Below are 23,501 nucleotides of genomic sequence, written 5' to 3' on the forward strand. Positions count from 1 at the left end.
ACCTGAGCGGCTCCCATTGATTTCAGTGGGAGCCGTCTTTTTGGTCAGGGTTTTGAGGCGAATACGGTCTGAAAACCCTGACCAAAAAACCCTGTGTGAACTTAACCCTAAGAGTTTTCTACAACATTCACTCTGCAGGCAAAATGACATGTCACCAGTATTCAGGATAGTAAATTTAGACTGTTTTTTTTTTTTTTTTTTTTTAACCTCTTAATAAGACCCAGAACTTTGCAAAAAGTTATCAAAAGATTATCTCCCATGATATAAGGGGATTTAACTACCCCCGAAAAGTCATGAGGTGTTTCTACACCAGGGTTAGGCAACTTTTGTTGTTCGACGTGCCGATTTTACCGTATAAACCGACCCGAATATAAGCCGAGGCCCCTATTTTTACCACAAAGAATTGGGAAAACTTATTGACTCGAGTATAAGCCGAGGGGGGAAATGCAGCAGCTACTGGAAAACTTCAAAAATTAAAATAGTCGGAGTTTTTGGGTGCAGTAGTTGCTGGGTGCTGGGAAAGGGGAGGGGGTGTTTTGGTTGTCTGTCTGCCCCTTCCCTGAGCTTGAGAACTGTTTTTTCTTCCCCCACTTGTAATTCAGCCTGGCTGAATATAGGATATCTGCAGTGCTCCTATTAACCCCTTCCCGACGGAACAGGAGCACTGCAGATACCCTATATTCAGTAGACCAGGCACTGTCAGACACAGGGATACCTAATGTGTATGTGTTTCGCAGTCATTTTCTACTTTTATATGTATTCTAGGGAAAGGAGGGATTTACAACTTTTATTTACTTTATTTTTTTCTTATATTTTTTTTTAAAGCTTTTTTTTTCCCTGCTATTTTATGGGAGATTCTATACATTACTATTTCGGCTGGTCATAGACCCCCACTCCCAAAAATAAAAAAAAAATAAAAAAAGTTGTTTTTTTTTTTTTGCTTGACTCGAGTATAAGCCGAGGGGGGCTTTTTCAGCACAGAAACTGTACTGAAAACTTCGGCTTATACTCGAGTATATACGGTAATTTAAAAAAAAATCAGTACCCAGTGGAGGTACTGGGTGTCTCTGGGTTCCACATATCTTCTCACTGTGTTTGTGTCATTTTTTTTTTTTTTATGCTTCTATATCCAAGACATGCAAAGTCCTTGTCTTCAAATCAGAATAAAAATGTGTATTTCCCGTTAATATAAGGTAACAAGTAATGAACTTTTTTCGCTTCTATCTTTAGGTTTTCTTACAAAATGGACTCAGCTTATCTTCAATTGTGTTTTGACGGAGATCGATCCTGTTGAAGAAAAAAAGCCAGTGATAAAATCAAAACAACCCCTATGATCAAGTCACTACAAGAAAAGCATCAATCTGAGTGGAACAGGACAAGTGATATAAAAGAAACAGAAACATCTGTGTCATTTTGTGGAGGGTATCATTGGCTTTGTTAATTGAGTACTGTGCAAATGTGGATAAGGCCTCATATGTGTGGATGTATTTTGGTCAGCATTTGTAATTTTGGAGTTTATCCAAAACGTAGCAAAGGTACAGGTATTTTCACTGTATTTTTTTTTTTTGTTTGTGTCTTCTGTACAACTCCTGGTTTGGGCTACCGATGCACAATACTGACCAAAATAGTTAAGTGTGAATAAGTCCTAAGGTCGGTTTAAGAAATACTGTTCATGTTTGAGCTGTGTTTCCCAGACTAAACTTTGCTGTGAGAATCAAACTTGTGTATCATAATGTAAGGTATGATGTGCTGAGCCCACTAGATGGATCACTACAATAGTGACCTGACAGATTTATCAAATAGCGAGTTCCATTCACGCAACTCGGTTCAGTCCAGGATATACAGTTTCCCGGACCGGACTATGAATATGGCCTAAGGCTTATGAATAAAAGATGAATACAAATAATGGATCTACAAAGGTGGGGCCAGTACAGATCACCATTGACTAAACACACTCAATTTGTGTTAAGCTTTTTTTTTTTCATTAAATTACCAAATGCAGATAAGGTGCAATGCTAACCTCTGGAGCTTGTCTTTCAGTTATCTTCATACAGCTTTACAAAGGGTGAAATCATTAAAAATAACTGTATGTATATTTTTTTTATATTTCCATTGTGAAGTGGTCAAACGGTGAAAAATGCAGCTGATGTTGTCCTTTCATATTTTAGTTTATGAATGAGGTGTGAATTTTGACCTAATCCTGAGGAGCCTTGTGTTGCATAAAAGTGATATTTAACTGGGTTAGGTTTCTCAATATTTTATTGATGTATTGCTTGAGGATTTGCCATAAATGCCTTATAAATTGGGGTACTTAAAATAGCTCTGTCACTGGATTTTTGCTATTTTAGATAAACATATGCCTGAATAGCCTTTAAGGGATGATGTCACTACTGCTCTGTGATTGGCTTGTCCCTGTGATGACGTCACTACAAGGTCCTTCGTCGTCTTCTAAGTAGTGATCTATGCAGAGCAGGGGCTGCAGCTCCCTGTGTCTATCATATCATAGATCTCCATGTGCACAGTAGATCTATGATATGATAGACAGAGGGAGCTGCAGCCCCTGCTATGCATAATCACTACTTAGAAGACGATGAAGGACCTTGTAGTGACATCATCACAGATCATGTGCCACTAGCAGGGAAGAGACAGTTAAAGGCTGTGAATTGAAAGCAGGAGGAGGGACTTGCATAGAAGAACCACATAGGAGGGTGTGAACAGAGTATGACCTGAGGGGTGCACGGGAACGCCAACGGTGCATTTACATATATGTTTAAAAGGTAATTCATTAAAGGGGGGGTGGGGGGGGGCTTTTAACAAACAATTAGCAGGACTTGAATAGCCTTTATAAAGGCTATTCAGGTATATGTTTATCTAAAATAGCCAAAATCCAGTGATAGAGCCCCTTTAAGACGTCTTATCACCTATACGCAGAAGGGTCTTGTGTTATACCCTACTTTTACTATTGAAATAGAGAAATTATTATGAAAAAGCTGAGCACTACTTGCTCCTCATTGTGTACAATAACAACCTTCATTTCCATGGAGAAAGCCGTATAGCCACCTGTCCTCCTTTTATTTCACAGGTGACAGCTGCTAAGTTAAAATGGATTGGTCTGCTAGCTACAGAACTGTTCTAATAGTCAAAATGGCCCCAGACACAATTCTTCAAGGGAATGTGTCTCCAAAAAAATTAAATTAATTTTCAATAGTTTAATGTTAACCATATTTATAAACAAGGAAAATTCTTTATATATATATTATTTTTTTTTTTTAATTCTACAGTTCTGGCTCTAGCTACCAAGGCTGAGGCCCTACGTTGCGGAAATACAGCTTTTTTGTCGCATTTTTTTTTAGCCAATGCCAAGAATGACTACAAAAGGAATTGAAAATATATAGCAAGTTTCTTCTACCTTTTGCTCAATCCACTTCTAGCTTTGGTTCAAAAAAACCGTAACAAAATCTGCAACAAAAAAAGCTGTGTTTACGTAACGTGGGGCCTCAGCCTAAGACAAATAATAAGCTGAGGCTTCCTGTTTTCTACATATTTGTGCCACTTATCAGCACACTGATCAACATAGCCATTGAGTATATATAGATAGGTTACAGAATCCACCAGTCACTATAGGTGATTTCACAGCTTGTGTACTCCCTCCCTGTATAACTCCCTCCCTCCCTGACCTGTATAACATAAGGAGAGCTCTGTCCTCCCATCTCTCAGCACAGTGATTGACAGGCTATTGTGACAGAAAGCTCTTTATACTAATATACAATCACTGTCCTGAGAGGCTCTCCTCATGATCACTTTATTATATTGGCTCATAGTAGCAAAACAGCTAATTTATAATGCAGTTTTGACCTGTAGCACACATTCCCTTTAAGAGTGAAGTCGCACATTGTGGAAAATCTGTTTGGTTTTTGTTTTATTTTAGTCAAAGCCAAGAGGTACTTCAAAAGGAATGGGAAATATAAAGGAATCACTTCTAGTTCTCTCTTCTGCTAAATCCACTGTGGCTAAGGGAGCGTTCACACGGAGTTACGCTGCGCTCATTCTGAATGTAAAAACACGTTCAGAATGAGCGCGTTAAAATCAGCTCCCAGCTACGCGCCTAATACATTAAAAGCAATAGGGAAAAAATCCTCCCATTGATTTCAATGGGGAGCGCACGTATGCCGGCTCCCATTCAAGTGAATCGGAGCTGCTTTTTACGCGCTCATTCTGAACATGTTTTTACATTCAGAATGAGCGCAGTGTAACTCCGTGTGAAGGCTCTCTCAAAAAAAAAAAAAAAAAAAATCACAGCAAAATCTGCAGCTTTTCTGCAACATGGGATCGTAATAGGTGATGTAAGAGACCCCCAACATATCAGGCATTATGGCATATACCGTAGGGTTGTCATAAATACAGTACTCAAGAAACAGACTACCCACTGTCGCTGTCTCTCACTGGGCCTGTTTTTTTCCCCATCCGTTTGCCTACTTATCCTAGGATTTCTCAGTCAGTTGCTGCTTACTGTTCACACCTCGCCTGAATAGGTTGTTCTTTTTCAGAATTTTAAATCAATCTAGTGATGAAATTTACATTTTAATAATTCTAAAGTGCTCAGTTTGGAAAAAGCTAGATGAATACTGGAGCCATATTTTGCATTGGGTGCCTTAAAAGATAGGTTTAACCATGAACTTGGTCTGGCACATGGTTGAGACCCCAGCAATAAAACTTATGACGTGTCTACAGTACATCATAAGTTTTCTGAACCTGCAAGTGCACTTAAATGTCTTGGTAGTGCTGGTAGTCATCACTTTTGTGATGCCTGTGTTATCATTTACAGCACGCTATCCTGCTTTATTCTCAGGCTGTATGCTTTCACGTATATGAAAAAGAGATCTATTTATTTCTATTACTATACTTTATAATGTCTGTGAAAAACGGACACACGACATGTTATCAATATACTATTTAGGGACCTATAGACTAGAACAGTGCTCCGTGCTCTGCAAAATAGACCAAAATAAATCACGCCGCTGGTAATTCCCCACATCCCGATGGTCCATAGAAAAAGAAAAAATGTCTTCCTGCGCCCATTAAAATCAATGAGCGCTCAAAGTGCAGACGTTTAAGGCCGGGTTCACACGATTTGGCACGTAATGTGGCATGTAGACGCCGCGGGAGCTTTTGCGGGCCGTATACGCTCCCATTTTCAATGGGAGCCAGTACCGTATACATGGCGCTATTTTGCGGCAGCCGGCTATCGGCTTTCCTGATCTGTGCCCCGGGTGAAGAGCTATCGGTCCCGGGTCTGTAGCGCTTTACAGTCAGAAGGGCGTTTCTGACAGTCAGGAACGTCCTTCTCCACAGCAGTGCCTATCGCGCTGCACAGTGTGAGTGGGGAGGAATGCCCCCTCCCTTTGCTCACAGCGCTCGTCCATAGATGAGTATTATCAATGGGGGAGGGGGGCGTTCCTGTGGAGAAGGACGTTCCTGACTGACTATCAGAAACGCCCTTCTGACTGTAAAGCGCTACGTATCGGGACCGATAGCGCTTTACCCGGGGCACAGATCGGGAAAGCTGAATTCAGCACACTGTCAGCTTTCCAGCAGTATATAGAACTGCCTGTGCCCAATCTGATGAAAAGTCCTCTTTAAGTAAGCCCTAGGTCTGATGGATATTAGTTGACTATTCAGATGGATATTTAGTAGACTATTGTCTCTTTTGGTGTTCATTTTGGTTGAATACAGTTTGCCATTTTCGGAATTTCCACAAGGCCTTGGGCTACTGTAAGATTAAGCTAAAAGATCATTTAACAAGGACCTGTTGTGTTTAACTGATGGCGTTTGTGCCATGCTAGTGTTAAAACCCTCAGTAACACAGTTCACACTGCTAAAATTATATTTTTACTGAAAAATTGTAGTCACAGGATGGTGTGGGTACTGTGCAGAATCTTGACGTCATGGCTGTTTTCAACCCAATTCCTCTTGGTGTGAGATCAGTATTGCCAGTGCTGAAATTGTGCCGGGGGCTACCGTTTAAAGGAGAAATGGGCATGGTAACAGCCATGACTCTGCACCCATAAAAATCAGGAGTGGGCCCAATAATCCAAATCTGTTTTTGGCTTTGAAAAACAGCTTAATTCCTGTTCTGGTTATACTGCACCTATCTTTCTGCAGATGAGATCGCTGCCTGTTTAGATTTGTGCAGTTTAATCCAGTGTCTAATGTTCTATTGAGCACCAAAAGACCCCAAAAATGTCTTATCACAATGAGACTGAAAATGCCCAGGTCTTAGGACATGCTCTGGTGGCTTACAATATCAGAACATTGCAAAGTATAATTATGGCAAAATTCATGGTTCATAAGAACATAAAAATATGTCATAAGATCTAGTATGGTCACACTTTAGCATTCACCTATTTCCTAACCTCACCCTTGTTGTATTTTGGCTGTTCTGTTTCTCCCTATGCCTATACAGAGGACCACTGTGAAAAGCATATACTGTACCGTTTTTGTACTAACCTTTATCTCTGTGTGACAGACGTTACTGCATGGCATCTGTCAGGCCTCCGCTGGCCACAACGCCTTATGCTTAGTTGGTGTTGGGTATTTGCCAACATGCAGTTTGCACCTTTATTACATTTAGAATAGACGTGCACATTCTGTACAGCCTTATACTATTCTATAATCTAATATTGATTTTCTGTCCTGGTTGATCTGAACAAGAGCTGCATCCTTCTGCTGCAGATATGAGTGCTACAGTTCTCTCTTCACGCCTATGTAAAAGCAGGACATAGAAAACACATATAACTTCCATGCCAGACAGGAATAGGATTAGTGAGAAGTGATATGCTATGCAGTAGCAGGAACAAAAGTGCTAATGGTGCAATATGTGGTTTGCATAGTTATTGTTGGAACTTGGAGCACATGCTTAAAGAAGCAATCCAGACACAACGGTCACAGCTTCATGCCTTGTGCACGCTATAACTGATATTCATTACGGTGTTTGGGCGGTAATACATGTCAAAATATGGCACATTTCTAGCGCGAGATGTCACATCTTCATAAAATGTACCTGATGTTTCATTTGACTTATCAGGATAAGCTGCTATTTTGTGTGAACACAAGTAATAACACTATTTCTGGTCACTATATGATTTGAATTGATCCAGTTTTCCCTTGTGGAATTTGCAGTCTTCCTCCATTAGTGAAGAATATGCAAATCTGTCTCCCAAGATGTAAACAGGGAGACAGTGCCTCTGTTATGCTGCCCTCTATGGGAAGCACCCTGAACAACATGCCCGACTTCCCAGAAGCCTTCACTGCATGATGCGAGGTTATAACCAAATCAATTTCTCAGCTACGGACGGCACCGTTTCTGTCTCTTTGGACTTCATCAGCACAGCCTAGAGAGAATTGATTTGGTTTAAGTGAGAGGCTGAGAGACCAGATTGTGGGGATAACGTCTATCCTTAGGGATAGACGTTATCCCTTCTCAGGTGTGTGGAGACTTATACAGCCTGAGAAGGTGGTTTCTCCCTAAGGATAGACGTTATCCCCACAATCTGGTCTTTCAGCCTCTCACTTAAACCAAATCAATTCTCTCTAGGCTGTGCTGATGAAGTCCAAAGAGACAGAAACGGTGCAGTCCGTAGCTGAGAAATTGATTTGGTCATAACCTCGCATCATGCAGTGAAGGCTTCTGGGAAGTCGGGCATGTTGTTCAGGGTGCTTGCTATAGAGGGCAGCATAACAGAGGCACTGTCTCCCTGTTTATATCTTGGGAGACAGATTTGCATATTTTTCCCATGTTCCACTAGTGAATGGAGACTAGCTGCCATACATTGCTCACGGGGAGTAGAGGCAGAATATCAGTGTGGGAGATGGCTTCTAGAGGAAACTGCAGAGCATATATAGAGATAACTGACCTGTACCGCTGGGATGGAAAGCTGCTGGTAGTAGCAGAAAGAGGCAATTCTCTGCTATAAGATATATTGCAGTTTATATATAATAGTCTGTGCAGTTTACAACTAGTCAAGCAAGCAATAGAGATGTTTCCTATGAGAAGACCTCTCATCTCTTGGTCAGTACTGAAGGTTCTTTTTTCCAGAATAGGGTGTGCGCTGACTTAGCATTGGCAGGTTAGGGACCCTAAACCTCCAGCATGTGCGGCTCCCTCACTAAGAAGCAGCAGGAAATTATATGGCGGTAATGCACAGCACGGGCAGCACCATAGCTACGACTCCTCTCTCAATAAGAATAAACATTTTCACTGATGAGATATTTCTCTCGTCTGTAGTATTGGTTTGCCGTCCGTTGCTCACATCCATCATAATGCCTATTCACACAGCTGTGTGGCACCAGAAATCCGTGGGAAACCTCCCCCCCCCCACAACATGTTTTTGCTCCCCCTCCACATCCACCTCCCAACAGCCTCCCCCCTCTTCTTCCCCTTCACTTCTGCACTGTACATGGCTGAGTTCTGGTTGTATGAATACAGCAGTAGGATGAGAACAACTGACATTAACAACAGTAGAGTGACACAGACTGAGCCCCCTCGATAGAAGCTTTTTTTTCAGTAATGTTCTTTATCATGTCACTTTAACTTCGGTAACAGAAGAAGCGTTGTATGTATGAATTTCTTCTGTCAGAAAAGTAAAAAAAAAAGTTGTTTTTTTTTTGTTTTTTTTTTACATGAGGGTGAATGCATAATGACACCTGATAGAAAGGGTTTTTCTGCATCTGTCACTTAATGTCCGTTTCTCTCTACCTATGATGGTTGAGCACAATGGACATTAAATTACAGTAGTGTGAACCCAGCCTTACTAGCTTAGTATAGGTCAGCAATAAAATGAGCTAATCTTTGTATATATGGGCTTTTTGTGCCCTAAAAAGGAATGTGATTGTTGTTACAAGAAGGGTCTAACTCCTGGGACCCTAAGCATCACAAGAAAGGGGGCTGCTCAGTCTGCTACTACCAAAAGATAGCAGCGTACCAAGTATACTGCTTGTCATTCTGTAGCCCAGCTCTCAGCCTGAAGTACAAGTGTGTGAAGTTATGGGTTCACAACCGCTGCACACTTTACATTTGTAGACTACTGTATACAAAACACGGCTGTGGAGTTGAAGTCACAAAAGGTTACCAATTTCAGTTTTACCGTAAAATGATATTATACAATTATCAATATTGTACAATTAGATGCATAGTTTGTTACATATTTACTTTCATAGAAATTCAATCAATGGCTTTTTTTTTTTTTTTTGTCTTGAATTAGCTTTACTGCTTTTGTATGACCATAGTAGTCAGCTATTTATGAAGTAGTCTGACTGTATGAGGGCTGTGGAGTGGGTGAGGCCTGGTTCACATCTGCGTTCGGTATTCCATTCAGGGACCCTCCGAATGGAATACTGAACGCATTGACAAGCGAAGAGCAATGAAAGCACATGGACCTCATAGACTGTAGTGGGGTCCATGTTTTCTGCACAGTGTCTGCATGAATCATGCAGAGAGGAAAGTAGTTCATGAAGTACCTTTCTCTCCGCATGTTCTGTATATAGTCTATGGGGTCTGTGTGCTTTTTAATGCATTCAGTATTCCATTGAGGGGGGGGGGGTCCCCTTCCCCCAAGTGGACTCTCTAAAAGGAACACCGAACACAGATGTGATCCAGGCCTAAGTTAAACCACCTACTCCTATTTTTCACAAAGTATTATTAACTCTAAAGTTACCTGAACAATGCAATTAATTTCAAGCCAACAGTTCTCATTGGAGGCATGCCAAACCTTCTACCTCTTTCATATGCATCTAATACTCTGCATGGACATTAAATAAATGCATACAATGAGACTGTATGTGATTCACTAATACACTCCACATAGAGAAGATGCAGTCATATTTAGACAAAGAAATCCAAACTTACCAGCTGATGCTAGTAATGTTATAGGAGTTTTTGAGGTTAAAAATACTGATGATTTATTCTAAGAATAGATCATTAATATCAGATTGGTGGGGTCTGAGACCTCCCAATGATTAACTGTTCTCAGCAGCTGATACACTGGAATGGAGAGGAGCGCTCTGTTCTCTTTATAACGGCCAGAGTAGGTATTTGGTTCTGGCACTAGAGAGAACACAGCTATTTGCTTCCTGCTCCATCCCTGTATATACGCTGCTGAGATCAGCCAATTGGTGGAAGTGTCAGAAGCCCACAGATGTCGTATTTGTGACCTATCTATAAGCCAGATCATTAGTATTTTACCCCTTTAAGATGATATTCATTAGTAGCTCTGGGATTTATCCTTTCACATTTTGTACAGAAGTTGTAAGACTGGAGAGAAGAACATCCTATAGACTTGAAATCAGATACCTAGGAGAGTGATGCTTTATATATATATATATGTATTTTTTATATATATAGCACAGACTGAAGGAATCCTTCTAAAGAGATCATACTTGTTGGGTGCCATTTTACAAGCCAAAGGGAGCAGGTCTCTTTATTATAATCCTGACTCTTGTATTGTTTCTTATGTTCATGTTCCTCAGACTTTTTAAAGATGTTTTGGTGCTTGTCTTTTCCAACATACAATAAAATCTCATGAATGACTGGCTTGGTCTGTCTTTATTTAGAATTTTTTTTGTGTGTGTGTGTGTAACCTTGGACAAAATTTAACTTGGCATTCACACAATATGTTATAACTGAAGATGGGCGAGGGGAATACTTTTTGCAAAATATGGAAGAAAAAAAACTGTGATAAAACAAGGGAGCAAACTATGTAGTTTGGAGTAACAATTTTTTTGATGTTTCCTCTCAACCCCACCCCTTGTCCCAGGTTTACAGCTTATCTGCAGTCAGTCAGAGGCTGGTGAGAAAGGGATGTTCTTTCTCTCATTAGCCTTAATATAAAAACATCATAAGCTATGGATTTACTTCTTCAATTAACAATGGAAGATTATGTAGATAATCTGTTTTCCCTTAGCCCAAACAGCAGCACAAGATGGAGGTATTCCTGCCCCTGTGTACTGTCAGGACAGGTGGAACTTTTATTAAACTAACAAGTTGCCCTCCTATAAAGGCCCAGGAGACCTCCCCCTCCCTGTGTTAGTCTCCAAGCATCATACAGAATATAGCCGTGTATAACCAACATAAGTCAAAGGGAGGGAGCTTTGTGCTGCTGTTTGGGCTAAGGGAAAACAGATTATCTACATAATCTTCCATTCCCCCTACGCCCAAACAGCAGCACAAGATGGGGATTTAACGAGTAATACCCCTTCTAGGGAGGGCGATCCTGACAAGCTGAAGACAGGATAGAGTAACCAAAGGATTTTGCTTTGGTGGTGTGCAAGTCCAGTCTGTAGTGCCTTGCAAAGGTTAAATGTGAGGACCAAGATGCAGCCGCACAGATTTGGTCCACCGAGAGAGATTGTCTCTCTGCCCAAGACGCGGCTACTGCCCTAGTAGCATGGGCCCGCAAAAATTCCGGGACCGGCAGACCTTGTGCCTGCAGGGCCCCTGAAATAGCTTCTTTAATCCACCTCGATAGTGTGGTCTTAGATGCCTTACTTCCCCTATTGTGACCCAAAAAATTAATGAGCAAGTTATCTGCTCTGCGGAATGGGCGTGTCCGATCTAGATAAATCCGCAGTGTTCGCACAAGGTCCAGGTTGTGCATTCTCTCCTCCCATTCGGAGGAGGGAGAGGGGAAAAATGTTGGTAAGGTTATTGTTTGGTTAATATTTTCCATCGTGGGAACCTTTGGCAGAAATCCTTGGATAAATCTGAGCTGGACTCTGTCCGGAAAGAAGGTTGTATATGGTTCCGAGGCCGCCAGGGCCTGAAGCTCCCCTACTCGCTTGGCCGATGTGATTGCCAGCAGAAAGGTTACCTTCCATGAGAGGTATTTGAACTCTACCTCTGTCAGGGGTTCAAATGGCGGGGCACATAGCCCTTGTAGGACCGCAGCTAGGTCCCATTGGGGAGCCGGGGGCCGTACCGGGGGTCGGAGCCTAGAGGCCCCTCTTTGGAATTGCCTTATGAGAGGATTCTGCGACAATCTGGTCCCTAATAGAGCGGATAGTGCCGAGACATGCACCCTTAGGGTGGCTGGGGACAAACCCTTGTCCAATCCTTCCTGTAAGAATTCCAGGACTGCCTCAATGGATGATGTATCGCATTGTCTCCTGGCCCCCCAGTCCATAAATACCTGAGCAATCCTCTGGTAACTGCGATTGGTTGAATCTGCTCTAGAGTGGGCCAATGTCCTTAAGACGGCCTGGGACAATCCTCTGTCTCCACGTACGGTGCGGTCAACCTCCAGGCCCCTGCTTAGCTGATCCGCCAGGACATTGAGATGGCCCTTGATGTGCACCGCTGACAACCTGGATAAGTTCCTTTCTGCCCAGGAAAAGATCTGGTTGGTCACCCGCATCAGGGAGGGAGACCTGGTGCCTCCCTGTTTGTTGACATACTGCACGGCCGTTATATTGTCTGTTCTCACTCTGACCGCCTTCCCCTGCCCATGGGGAGTCAGCTTCCGAAGTGCCAGATATATTGCGGTAAGCTCTTGCCAGTTGGAGGAGCGAGTCCTCTCCTCTTGGCTCCAGGTTCCTCTTATCAGGGTCTCCCCCAGATGCGCTCCCCAACCTGTGAGGGAGGCATCTGTGGTCAACAGGGTCCAGGAAGTCTGGACCGTGGACCTCCCGTCTCTGAGTTGGGACCACCATTCCAGTGATCGACGGGTACTGATGGATAACTGGATAGGCTTCTGAAGTCCAGAAGGACTGTGGTTCCATTCTCTCAGGATCTCGAGTTGTAAAGGGCGCATATGCCACAGTGCCCAGGGAACTGCCTCGATGGCCGCGGACATAAGTCCTAGGACCTTCATAGCTGTCCTGATTGTAACCTTCCTGGTTCGGGATAGGTGGTGGACCGCTCGACCAATCTTCTCCTTTCGAGGAGAGGGCAGGGAGATCGTCATACTGAGAGAATCCAAATTGAAGCCCAGGAACTGAATCCGGGTTGATGGAACCACTACTGACTTCTGCCAGTTTACTAGCCAGCCCAGCTTGCTTATGAATGCCACTGTGGTACCCAACTGTGTGGCGAGAGCCTCCCTTGACTAGGCTTTTAATAGCCAGTCGTCTAAATACGGGACAATAAATATCCCCTGGAGGCGCAGGGCGGCTACGACCGGAGCCACTACCTTTGTGAAGGTGTGGGGGGCCGAAGATATACCGAACGGGAGAGCCGTAAACTGGAAGTGATGTAATCTTCCGTCTAGATGTATGGCAATTCTTAAATACTTCCTGTGTGGAGCATAGATGGGAATGTGGAGGTATGCGTCCCTCAGATCCAAGGTGACGAATAGGTCTCCTGGCTGCAAAAACGGGAGAACCGACCTTATGGTCTCCATCCGGAACCGGACCTTGCGGATGAATTGATTTACATACCTTAGGTCGATAATCATGCGCCACCATGCGTCGACTTTGGCACCAAAAACACGGGCGAGTAGACGCCTTGACCCTGCTCGTCTAGAGGGACTGGTTCCAATGCAGCCTTGTCCACATACTCCCACACGGATCTCTGAAGATGAAGCTGCTTGGTGCCCTGAAGAGGGCGGGTCCTCCTGTATTTGTCTGGAGGGGGGGAAAGAAAGCTTATTCTGTAGCCATCCTGTATAAGCTGGAGAACCCATGGATCTTGGATGTATTGATGCCAGGCGGCTAGATGTAAAGAGAGGCGACCCCCCACAGCGGCTCTGCAGGCGAGGGGATGGTGATAGTCAGAAGGTGGATCTTTTTTCACCACCACGGGCGGAACCTCGACCGCCTCTTGATTGGCCGCCTCCGAAATTGGCCTCTTGACATGCCTCTGGAGGCCGCATAGCCCCGAAAGGACCGTTGCCTAGACCCTGCAGACTGGGGGAGGCTTTTGCCCTTCGAGTCGGCCAGCCCCTCCATTATGCGGTCGAGCTCACTGCCGAATAATCTGCCCGGCTCAAATGGTAAGGCGCACAAATTAAACTTTGAGGCATTGTCTGCCCTCCAGGGTTTGAGCCAGAGGGGACGCCTCGTGGCAGTTGACAAAGCCATAGCCCTAGCTGCCAGCTTGACCTGGTAGAAAGCCGCCTCAGAGAGGTAGTCAGACATTAGAGTAATACTTGTCATGGCTGTCAGCAGATCGTCTCTGTGGACACCTGAGTCGATGTCTCTCTCAAGGTTTGAGACCTCAGCCCGTAGCCTGGTGACTACCTCACTGGCCGCAATGCCTACTGAGGCCTGCGCTGCAGAGGAGGCATAGATGCGCCTAAGGGACCCCTCCGCCCTGCGGTCCATCACATCCTGGAGGTTCGAACCATCCTCCGCTGGTACCACGGTGCGCTTAGATAGCTTAGAGACCGCTATATCTACCTTAGGCGGAGGGCCCCAAGAGCTGGACTGGGCTTCTGCTAGGGGAAACAGTGCCCTGAAACGCCTGGAAGCGTTAAATGGACGTTCCGGAAACCTCCATTCCGCTTCCATCCTCTTAACCATTTCCGAGTTGGCCTGGAAAGACTTAAGGGAGGTAGATGGAGTCTCCTCAGTAGGCTCTCCCACTTCCTTGGCCCGTACAATTTTTAGCAATTTGGGCATCCTCTCTACAGCAAAGACCGGTTTAACTGGTTCCAAGATGTCCTCTTCAGAGGAGATCTCATCTAGGATCTGTAGAGTTTCCATAGGGGGGAGAGAAGGAGGGGATGACTCCAAACGAGGTTTTTTTGATAATTGGGAGATAGAAACTTTCATCTCCCTCATTGACTCCTCCACAAACTCCCTCACCCAGCCAACAACATCTCGGACGGACGTGTCCTCTGACGGGGGCCCATGGCACCCACGGCAGCACTGGTATGCATAGCCGTCCGGAAGGGGCACCTCGCACTTAATGCAGGCTAGGTGGCGTCGCTTGGCGGTAGCCTTCCTCTTAGGGTTTTCAGGTACAGAGGAGGAAGACGACATCTAAGGAGAGATATATAATCAATTAATCTCTTAGCTTAACTTGAGCTTTACCCTGAGGCCCCACTAGGGGGAATACATCACCTTAATCTTTTCAGAAATCCTTTCACAAAGGTTTTGCTTAGCTGCCTTCTGGTTGCCCAAGCAGTAGCAACCTGTTAGCAAGAGCTGACAGGCAAACTAAATTGGGCCAGCAGCTTTAAATAGGGCGGAGGGGGGGGCTAACCTTGACCACGCCCCCAACCACCTCAGCCTAATCAAATAACTCAGGGGGCACACTGGGCAACCTTAGCCAAAAAAGGAAAGCCTTTCTGGCTTCCCTAGGTGGGGAAAACCTTTCCCCTCACAAGCCCCTACCTGTAATTAAAGAAATCTCCGTCCGGCGCCTCGGCTCACTGGTACGCATGCGCCGGACGGAGGGCCGCGCATGCGCGGTACGGGCCACAAAACGGGATCCGCGCGCATGCGCAAAGCGGCTCCCACGCCTGCGCGGTAGAGCCGGAAGGCCGCGGCGCGCACACAGTGTCCGCGGCCGGAACAACAGAGGCGCCGGCAGGTTCCCCCCTCCGCCCAAAGGAAACTATGTTCCTAGGCGGCTGGGAGCGGCGCCGGAGAGCAGAATGGCGCCGACGACGCGGGACCAGAGGCTGCACTCCCTAAGAAGGTGACCCCCACTACCCCCAGGTAAGTCCCAAGGGGGAGCGGAGGCCCACCCAATTCAGATGGGAGAGGAGACCTCTCCCTCCACCTGTCCTGGTAACAGGACAGAAAAAAACACAGGGAGGGGGAGGTCTCCTGGGCCTTTATGGGAGGGCAACTTGTTAGTTTAATAAAAGTTCCACCTGTCCTAACAGTACACAGGGGCAGGAATACCCCATCTTGTGCTGCTGTTTGGGCGTAGGGGGAAAGAGAATCGTCATTCAGTTGCAGGAGCACCAACAGAGAATTGGAGAAATGGAAAATGGAGAAATACCGGATAACACTGGGACTACTGTCTGTGAGACCTTACACCCAAAGGATAGATCTTGTGACATGAGCAGACTAGAACACAGAGGATCTTGCCATAGACTTTATAAATTGCAGCCTTCAACCACTGGGCTATTGAGCCACTAGAGGCAGGTTTTTTTTTTTCTTTTGGAACTCTGAAATTGTACAAAGAGAAGAGGGAATGGCTCCATGACAAAATCCTGCAGCAGGATTTTTTGGAGTCAATAAGGGGCCACAAAGATCATCTGTACCTTTCCTGTCAGTTTCTTCTGAAGAGCTTTTGAAATGAGAGGAGGGAAGGTGTAGGCTAGGTTGAAGTTCCAGGATTAAAGGGATCCTATCTTTTAAACACTTTTCTCCCTGTCGGAATAGCCTTAAAGGCTATGCGTCTTCTTCCGGTGGTGTCTTCTAACTTATAGTCCTCGGGCAAAGCTGACTGTGCATACCCGCGGCCACAAGAAAATGGCTGCTTACAATACTGTGGACACCACCGGAAGAATACGCGGTTAAGACCTTGTTGCAGAAGAAGATGGAGGTGGTGCTGGAGAGTTCTCTGGGGACACCCCCAGTGCTGTTTGAGTGTTGGGGCCCGCCCCCAGTGCTGCGAGAGAGCTCATTTACATACCGAGAAAAAAACGGGATTGTAGGCGAACGGCAGCACGGGGAAGACAAGGAAATGTAGGAGACGAATAGCCTTTATTAAGGCTATTCCGACATGTTCGGGAGAAAAAAAAAAAAAGTGTTTAAAAGATAGGATCACTTTAAGCCAATGTGTCCACTGCTTTACGATTTTCCTTCTTGCTCAGAGAAAATCTGTGTATGTTTGTTTTGTCTTGAGGCAAACAAATCTATTTCGTGCTGACACTATTTTCAGCTCAGAGACCACTCTTCCAGATTCAGGTAATTCCTGCTGGACTCACATATAATAAGGCTGCGTTCACATGGAGTTTTTTGGTCAGGAAACTGACTCAAATTCCTCCTCCAAAAATAGCCTCACAGTTTCCTGACCAAAAAACTCTGTGTGAACTTAATGTGATCAGCCATGGCTCCTGTAAAACAAGCCATGAATCCATTTGCAAAATAGATGAAAACAATATCTGATAAACAGATAAGGCACCATTTCTGAAAGATAGATGTGAAAGCCTAGACCTGGTCAGGATGATTCATACTATGGTTTAATTATGATTTATGCAAAAATTTAACAAGTTTACAGACAATTTTTACAAGTCAGTTGGAAAATACATTGAAATAAACACAAACATATAGGAAAATACAACTAAAGATTTTCATTAGACTTCACATTGGCTTCATGTGCCATATGCATATACTTTAGAATTTCAAAGTTTTTGTTACAATATTAGATTGAAACATTGCTCTTAAAACAGAACACTGGTTTTATAAAAACAGAGAGATGCCCTCCAATGCACACATTTAACAATTAATCAGAATCTCTGTTTTCATCATATTCACATTCTCTCGCTCTTAGACGATGCCATTCATGCCCTGTGTCTTCATCACTGTCTTCATAATAGCCTAAGAACATGAAAGATAGGCGCATTACACAAGAGCAGCACATGTGGTTATTACTTTTACCTGACTCTACAGAACATGACTTTAAAGGGAACATAAAGTACAGACAGGCCTGTGAGCCTTTACAAGGCTCCCGACTGTCATGACAATGGGACGCCAGCCCTGAATCTTGCTCTGGGTGCTGGCGATCCCTGGCAAAATGGTGGATGTTGGCAAAGGATTAAAGATGATGGTGGTCAGTCTGTAATGTACAGTGGGGACCCGCAGTTAATGCGCACAATCAGATTCCACTCTGATCACAGGCACTACTACTTGCAAACCCCTCCCCCACTCCCAGTAAGATCGCGGGAGCTTACCTGTTCTTGTGACAGCCAGGAGCCTTATCAAGGCTTCCAGGCTAGGAATATTACTATTGAGGCTAATCTATGACCAGCCTCAATAGTAATGCAGAGAATCTCCCATACACTCCAGTCTATGAGACTTGCAATCAAATAATTGCTGGTTCAAGCTCCCTACAGGGGGCTAATAAAATATGCCTGGTCTACAAACTTATATAAAACAGTTTCCTGTCGTACGGGAAAAGAAATAAAATTAAAAGTGCTGAACTCTGTTTTTTTTTTTTTTCCTTTGAAGTTTTGACTCTGATAAAAATTTTTATAAAAAGTGATCAAAGCGATAAACATTCCCTAAAATGGTATAATTAAAAAGTACACCTGGCCCTGCAAAAAAAGATGCCCTATGCATGCCCCCTCAATATGCCTTGCAGCTGTTACAAAACTACAACATATTTATGTTAAAGAGGACCTTTCATCTCCTGGGGCACATGCGGCTTTCACGTTCTGTGCCCCCGGTGAAGAGCTATTGGTGCCGGTACCATAAGCTCTTTAGCGTGAGAAGGGCGTTTCTGACAGTCAGGAAGCCCTTCCTCACACCAGAGTCTATTGCGCTGTACTGTGAGAGAGAGCGCTTCTTACCGCCCAGCCATGACACTGGGCGGTGAGGAACACTCCCCCCCCCTCAGTACTCGTCTGAGTACTACAAGTGGTATCAAGAGGGGATGGAGACGTTCCTCACCACTCTCACTGTACAGCACTATAGACGCTGCTGTGAGGAAGGGCGTTCCTGACTGTGAGAAATGTCCTTCTGACGGTGGAAAGCTATGGTATCGGCACCGGTAGCTGTTCACTAGGGGCAAAGAACGTGAAAGCCGACTGTCGGCTTTCTAGCAGTGTGCCCCAGGTGATGAAAAGTCCTCTTTAAATATTTTACCACATTTTTTGCTTCAAGATTTTTTTCCCTTATTCTCCTCCTCTAAAACCTAGGTGCGTCTTATGGTCCAAAAAATATGGTGAATGAATTGCAGAAAAAGGAAGTAGAAAAGGATGTTGCTTGAAAGGTTCTATTTTCCAGCACAGTAGTGTGGCTCTAGTCCCTAAAGCTGATCAAATTACCCATATATCTATACTCCCGATCACTGCACTCCTCCTCTTCATCAGGATAATCATTCCTCCAGTTGTTTTCTTCATTCTCATCATCCTCATCTTCATAGACTTCATCTGCCTCACCATTATCATCCATCTGCACAAACAGAAAGTGGTCAAAATTAAAGTCAAACAAAGTGATCAATTTTACTAACAGTCAAAAGGGATTATGTAGCTTCAGAAAACACAATTTGATACTTCTATTAGAGCATAGTTAATACAGGACTTCAGATATGGGAATCCCCTTCTCATAAATTAAAGGGGTTTTCTGAGATTGACAATAATCACCAAACCCCAGGATTTGTAGTTAATTTAAAAACTGGTCGGGGTGTGATAGCTGTGTCCTGCACCCATCAGCTGTTTTCAGCACAGTGTATGATGTTGAAAACTGAGCCATTACCCTGTGTGTGGAATTGCTTACTTCTAGCTTCATATGCTGTGCTTTAAAAAAAAAAAAAAAAAAAAAAGTGCTATATCGTTAAGATAAGTCATTGTGTGTCTTGGACAACCTCTAAGTTTAGAGCACTATACACAAAGCAGCACTTGGTGTTGAGGGACCAAGTCCTGGAAAACGAACTGGGTGAAGTACAAAATAGTTTTCATTACATTGTCCATAGATACTATAAACATGTATCTTGTGATCATAAATACTAGGTATGCACCGTTTCATAACTGAGAAATTTGTTGTTATTAAAGTCTAGAAAAATTGAGTGATCAGCTATAGTGCCATGTTGCGTCACACCCATTTTAACCATGAAGACTTGTACTCCCTAGAATTCTTTTTGTTGTGAACACACAGCTTATATTACACCTACTCCTTACCAGTTCCTGTTCATAGTAGTATGGCTGTACAGAGAGAATGTCCTGGACCCAGTTATGAGGAGACGATTCTGCATAATAAATGTCATATACAAACTCATCTGGATTCTCTCTGTGCTCTAGGCCTTGCCCTTCTTGAGACACAGCCAGTCGTTCCCGTATCATCTTCACAGAATTACACATGATGGTTTCTGGGTCAGAGGCCTTCAAGTAAAAGCAAAAAAGATGGTCGCATTTCAAACCTTTTATAGCATTAATAAAAAACAAAAACAAACAAAACTTATTTGCATAGAAAAGCAGCTTGATGCAACATCTACGTGTGAGCTCTATCAGGCATTTTACCACATTCAATATATAATTTTATATTTAGTGGTCCATCATCATTATTGTAAGTGATGACTTTAAAACTTGGTGCAACCCCTTTAACCTTCACTAATGTGCAATGAAGTAGCAGCGAAACACACACCTTTACATCAACAGTTTCTGCCTTGGTTTCCTCCTGAACGATGTCAAGAACTTGGAATGTCTCATCCTTGCTGCCACTGGAGGCCATTTTATCCTGTGCAGAGGCTTCCAGTTTCTCAGGCACATGTTGCTGTTCTTTAACAGGGTTGTCATGCTGATTATTTTCAGACTCTCGGCTATCATCTTCAACACATTTTGGCCGAAGGCTTGAGACTAAACGGTAGCGACTTTCTTGGCGTTCAGTGTTTTTCCAGGCTCTCAAATCTTTCTGGATCCGCTGTAAGCTTCCAATGTCAGGATGATGAACATGGGAGACCTGATTGCGAAATATCGCTTCCTGCACATACTTTTGTACTGGTTCGTTCTAACAACAGGGAGAAAACACACAGTTCAGTTTTGTGCCCTACAGGAAAACTAAATGTACAGTGATAGAGGATAACAGTTCAGTGCTGTGAAAAATGTATTTGTTCTACAGATTTCATTTGTTGTTGCCTTTTTTTTTAAACATTTTGCTGAATTTTATATATTTCAATGCAGCTGTATAGTATATATGATATAAAAATCTCAATCCCAACTGTGTTTTCAACCAGTGATATCTCTGGAAATAAGATATGCATTGCACTAGAAGAGAATTTCCTCTTTTATATGACACCAAAAGCAAGTTTGTACGTTTCATAATGTTCGAGCTATAACTGTTTGAAGTGACCATCCCCCACACTCATTTTTTCTACTTCTTACACAGCCCCGTACTTCATACACGGTGACATTCAGTGAGAGACAGAAACAGCTCAATAGAGAAACAAGGGAAAGAGTGGAAAAAATTCACAGAAAAGAGGCAAAATTTGTTAATAAAGTATATTAGAAAATCTATTTATGACACAAAAACTGCCAGAAAATTAAAAATTGTCCAAAAGTTTAGTTACACTTTAAGTCATTTCCCGATTCTACAGGTCTACGTGGCTAGTGAAACAGAACTCTGCTTTGCCTAGAATAGCCGTTCTAATGGCTATGAAGACGCTTATTTAAAAAAATCGATATAGCCAATGATACACATATTATTGGCTATAGTGATTGGTAACTAAGCATATATTTGCATAGAAAGGCAATTTCAGATATACCTTTTATTCATTAATCCTCCCAGTCGTTTTTTGAATTAGCCTGCTTTTATTGATATGCTAATTATACAGCACTCCGTACTCGGAAGGCTCTGTGGTGTTCTCTGAGCACTGCTTGTGTGATATGTGTAAAGACGGGGGACGTGAGAGCCAGGGAAGGCTGAAGAGTCATCAGCTCTGAAGGCGATGCACATATCTATTCATATCTGGGGTGATCCAGATGTGAACCAGGAATAACTAATCCTAATTGACAATCGGAATACCGAACGCAGATGTGAACCAAGCCTTACCATAGCCCGCTGAAGGCAACCATAAAGTTGATCGTAACATACTGTTACACATAGGTAATAGTGTCCTATTTGTCCCATTGGATAGATATTGGTGATCCCCACAGGTAATAGTTCTCTCCACTCCACCTCAAATTACATCACATGCAGTCCAGGCCAAACAATTCTAGTATCTTTCATACCTACCTCTTTTTCCTGCCCAAGCACTGATGTGGTGTCCGGCTGTGTACCTACTTCTTCTATAGTCCTGCTGACTACCCTGTCACCTGCACTACAGTATAATAGCGCAAGTGATAGAATGGGAGACAACATGGCTGAAAGGACATAAAAAGAGGTGCACAGCCAGATACCAAAAAAACTCCCCCAAAACAACCCATACTGCTCCAGTGTTTTCTTAAGGTGGAAGTCCCTGCCGTACATGATCGCTGGGGCCAATCAGAGCCCTAAGGAAAGGGACATCACAGTACATTCGGGACTTGTGCATTATTTAAGCAGCATTATTCGCTTCACAAGCGCCTAATACACACTAGACAATAACATCCCGGGTGTATTTCCTACCTTTTTATTAACATCAATGGGGAAAAAAACAGCAGTGAAAAACTACACATTGATCCAAAGTTTTTATATTGATTGGCAGACTGGAGTCGGGAATTTTTCCCCCCTGAAATGGGGCAATTAGCATAAGCCTTATGGGATTTTTTTTTGCCTTCCTCTGGATCTACACTGTAGGGTTATAGGTTGGACTTGATGGACTGATGTCTTCATCCAACCTCATCAACTATGTACACAATAAATTAACAACGTGTTCACACTGGAATTAAAGGGGCTCTATCAGCAAAATCATGCTGATAGAGCCCCACATATGCGTGAATAGCCTTTAAAAAGGCTACTCAGGCACCGTAAAAGTTATATTAAAATTTAAAATAAAACCCTAAAACAGAATGTGATAAACTTACCGAATGTGCAAGGTGGGCGGGTATTTAGGGTGCGCCATCTTCTTCATCCACACCTCCTCTTCCTGCGATGTCCTCGGGTCCCGTCCTCCTCCGGCGCTCGCGAACTGACATTGCTTTAAAAAAATGGCCTGGGCGCATGCGCAGTAGCCGTAGTAGAAGCCGCATGCTACTGCGCAAGCGCCCAGGCCATTTTTTTTTAAGCAATGTCAGTTCGCGAGCGCCGGAGGAGGACGGGACCCGAGGACATCGGAGGAAGAGGAGGCGTGGATGAAGAAGACGGCGCACCCTGAATGCCCGCCCAGCGTGCACATTCGGTAAGTTTATCACATTCTGTTTTAGGGTATTATTTTAAAATGGGGGGGGGGTAGTTTAATATAACATTTACGGTACCTGAATAGCCTTTAAAAAGGCGGCACGCATATGTGGGGCTTTATCAGCATGATTTTGCTGATAGAGCCCCTTTAAAGATATATTTTGGGAGATAAAAATGATCTAAGCTCACAACAGCCAACAGTGGGATGGAGGACCCATGTCAGAAGGTGAGTACTTGTGGGATATCATTAATAATAATATAACAATAATAACAGTTGTTCCTTCTGCTTCCCCAGTTCGTGTAGAACTGCGCCCCCACATATCACTGAGGTAATAACACAATCTCCATGTACACAAGGCAGAGCACAGCAGACAGTGTGTGGCCGGCTCTTACCTGGGAGCTGACAGTAGCCGCTAGCTTGAACACTTGGTTAGTAACATTGCCGGCCTCCTGGGTGGCCTCAGCCCGCGCCCTCTTGCAGCAGACAATCAGCGCCTCCACCGGGTCCGCACCCCGCTTACGTTTCACGCGAAGCACCGCAGCATCCATGGTCGGTCACGTGAACTGTCGCAGCGTTC

At 43.8% G+C, this 23,501-nt stretch overlaps 2 protein-coding genes across 2 annotated transcripts in view; one reads left to right on the plus strand and one right to left on the minus strand.

Annotated features, from left to right (window-relative positions):
• The window catches only part of SLC7A6 (solute carrier family 7 member 6), a 36,770-nt gene extending 35,237 nt beyond the window's left edge, over positions 1-1,533 (plus strand). The window contains exon 10 of the mRNA XM_075281805.1: positions 1,231-1,533. Within this exon, the coding sequence (XP_075137906.1) occupies positions 1,231-1,334 (104 nt within the window). The 3' untranslated portion in view covers positions 1,335-1,533. The remainder of the gene's footprint in view (positions 1-1,230) is intronic.
• Positions 1,534-17,193: 15,660 nt separating this feature from the next.
• Positions 17,194-23,477, minus strand: SLC7A6OS (solute carrier family 7 member 6 opposite strand). The gene is made up of 5 exons (XM_075280566.1): positions 23,317-23,477; positions 20,254-20,616; positions 19,791-19,991; positions 18,939-19,065; positions 17,194-17,490 (listed from the first exon to the last, which is right to left on the minus strand). The coding sequence occupies exons 1-5, from the start codon at positions 23,470-23,472 to the stop codon at positions 17,396-17,398; spliced, it is 942 nt and encodes a 313-aa protein (XP_075136667.1). The 5' UTR covers positions 23,473-23,477; the 3' UTR covers positions 17,194-17,395.
• Positions 23,478-23,501: the final 24 nt, after the last annotated feature.

The sequence above is a fragment of the Leptodactylus fuscus genome, chromosome 7, assembly GCF_031893055.1.
Source record: "Leptodactylus fuscus isolate aLepFus1 chromosome 7, aLepFus1.hap2, whole genome shotgun sequence".
Lineage (NCBI taxonomy): Eukaryota > Metazoa > Chordata > Amphibia > Anura > Leptodactylidae > Leptodactylus > Leptodactylus fuscus.

What these genes read in the sequence shown, in the direction of transcription:
- SLC7A6OS (XM_075280566.1), bottom strand. Translation starts at nt 23,472, where the DNA reads ATGGATGCTGCGGTGCTTCGCGTGAAACGTAAGCGGGGTGCGGACCCG. An exon ending in CGGCTACTGTCAGCTCCCAG is followed by an intron (nt 20,617 to 23,316) that starts GTAAGAGCCGGC and finishes CCCTGTTGTTAG; the next exon opens with AACGAACCAGTACAAAAGTA. An exon ending in ACTACTATGAACAGGAACTG is followed by an intron (nt 19,066 to 19,790) that starts GTAAGGAGTAGG and finishes CTGTTTGTGCAG; the next exon opens with ATGGATGATAATGGTGAGGC.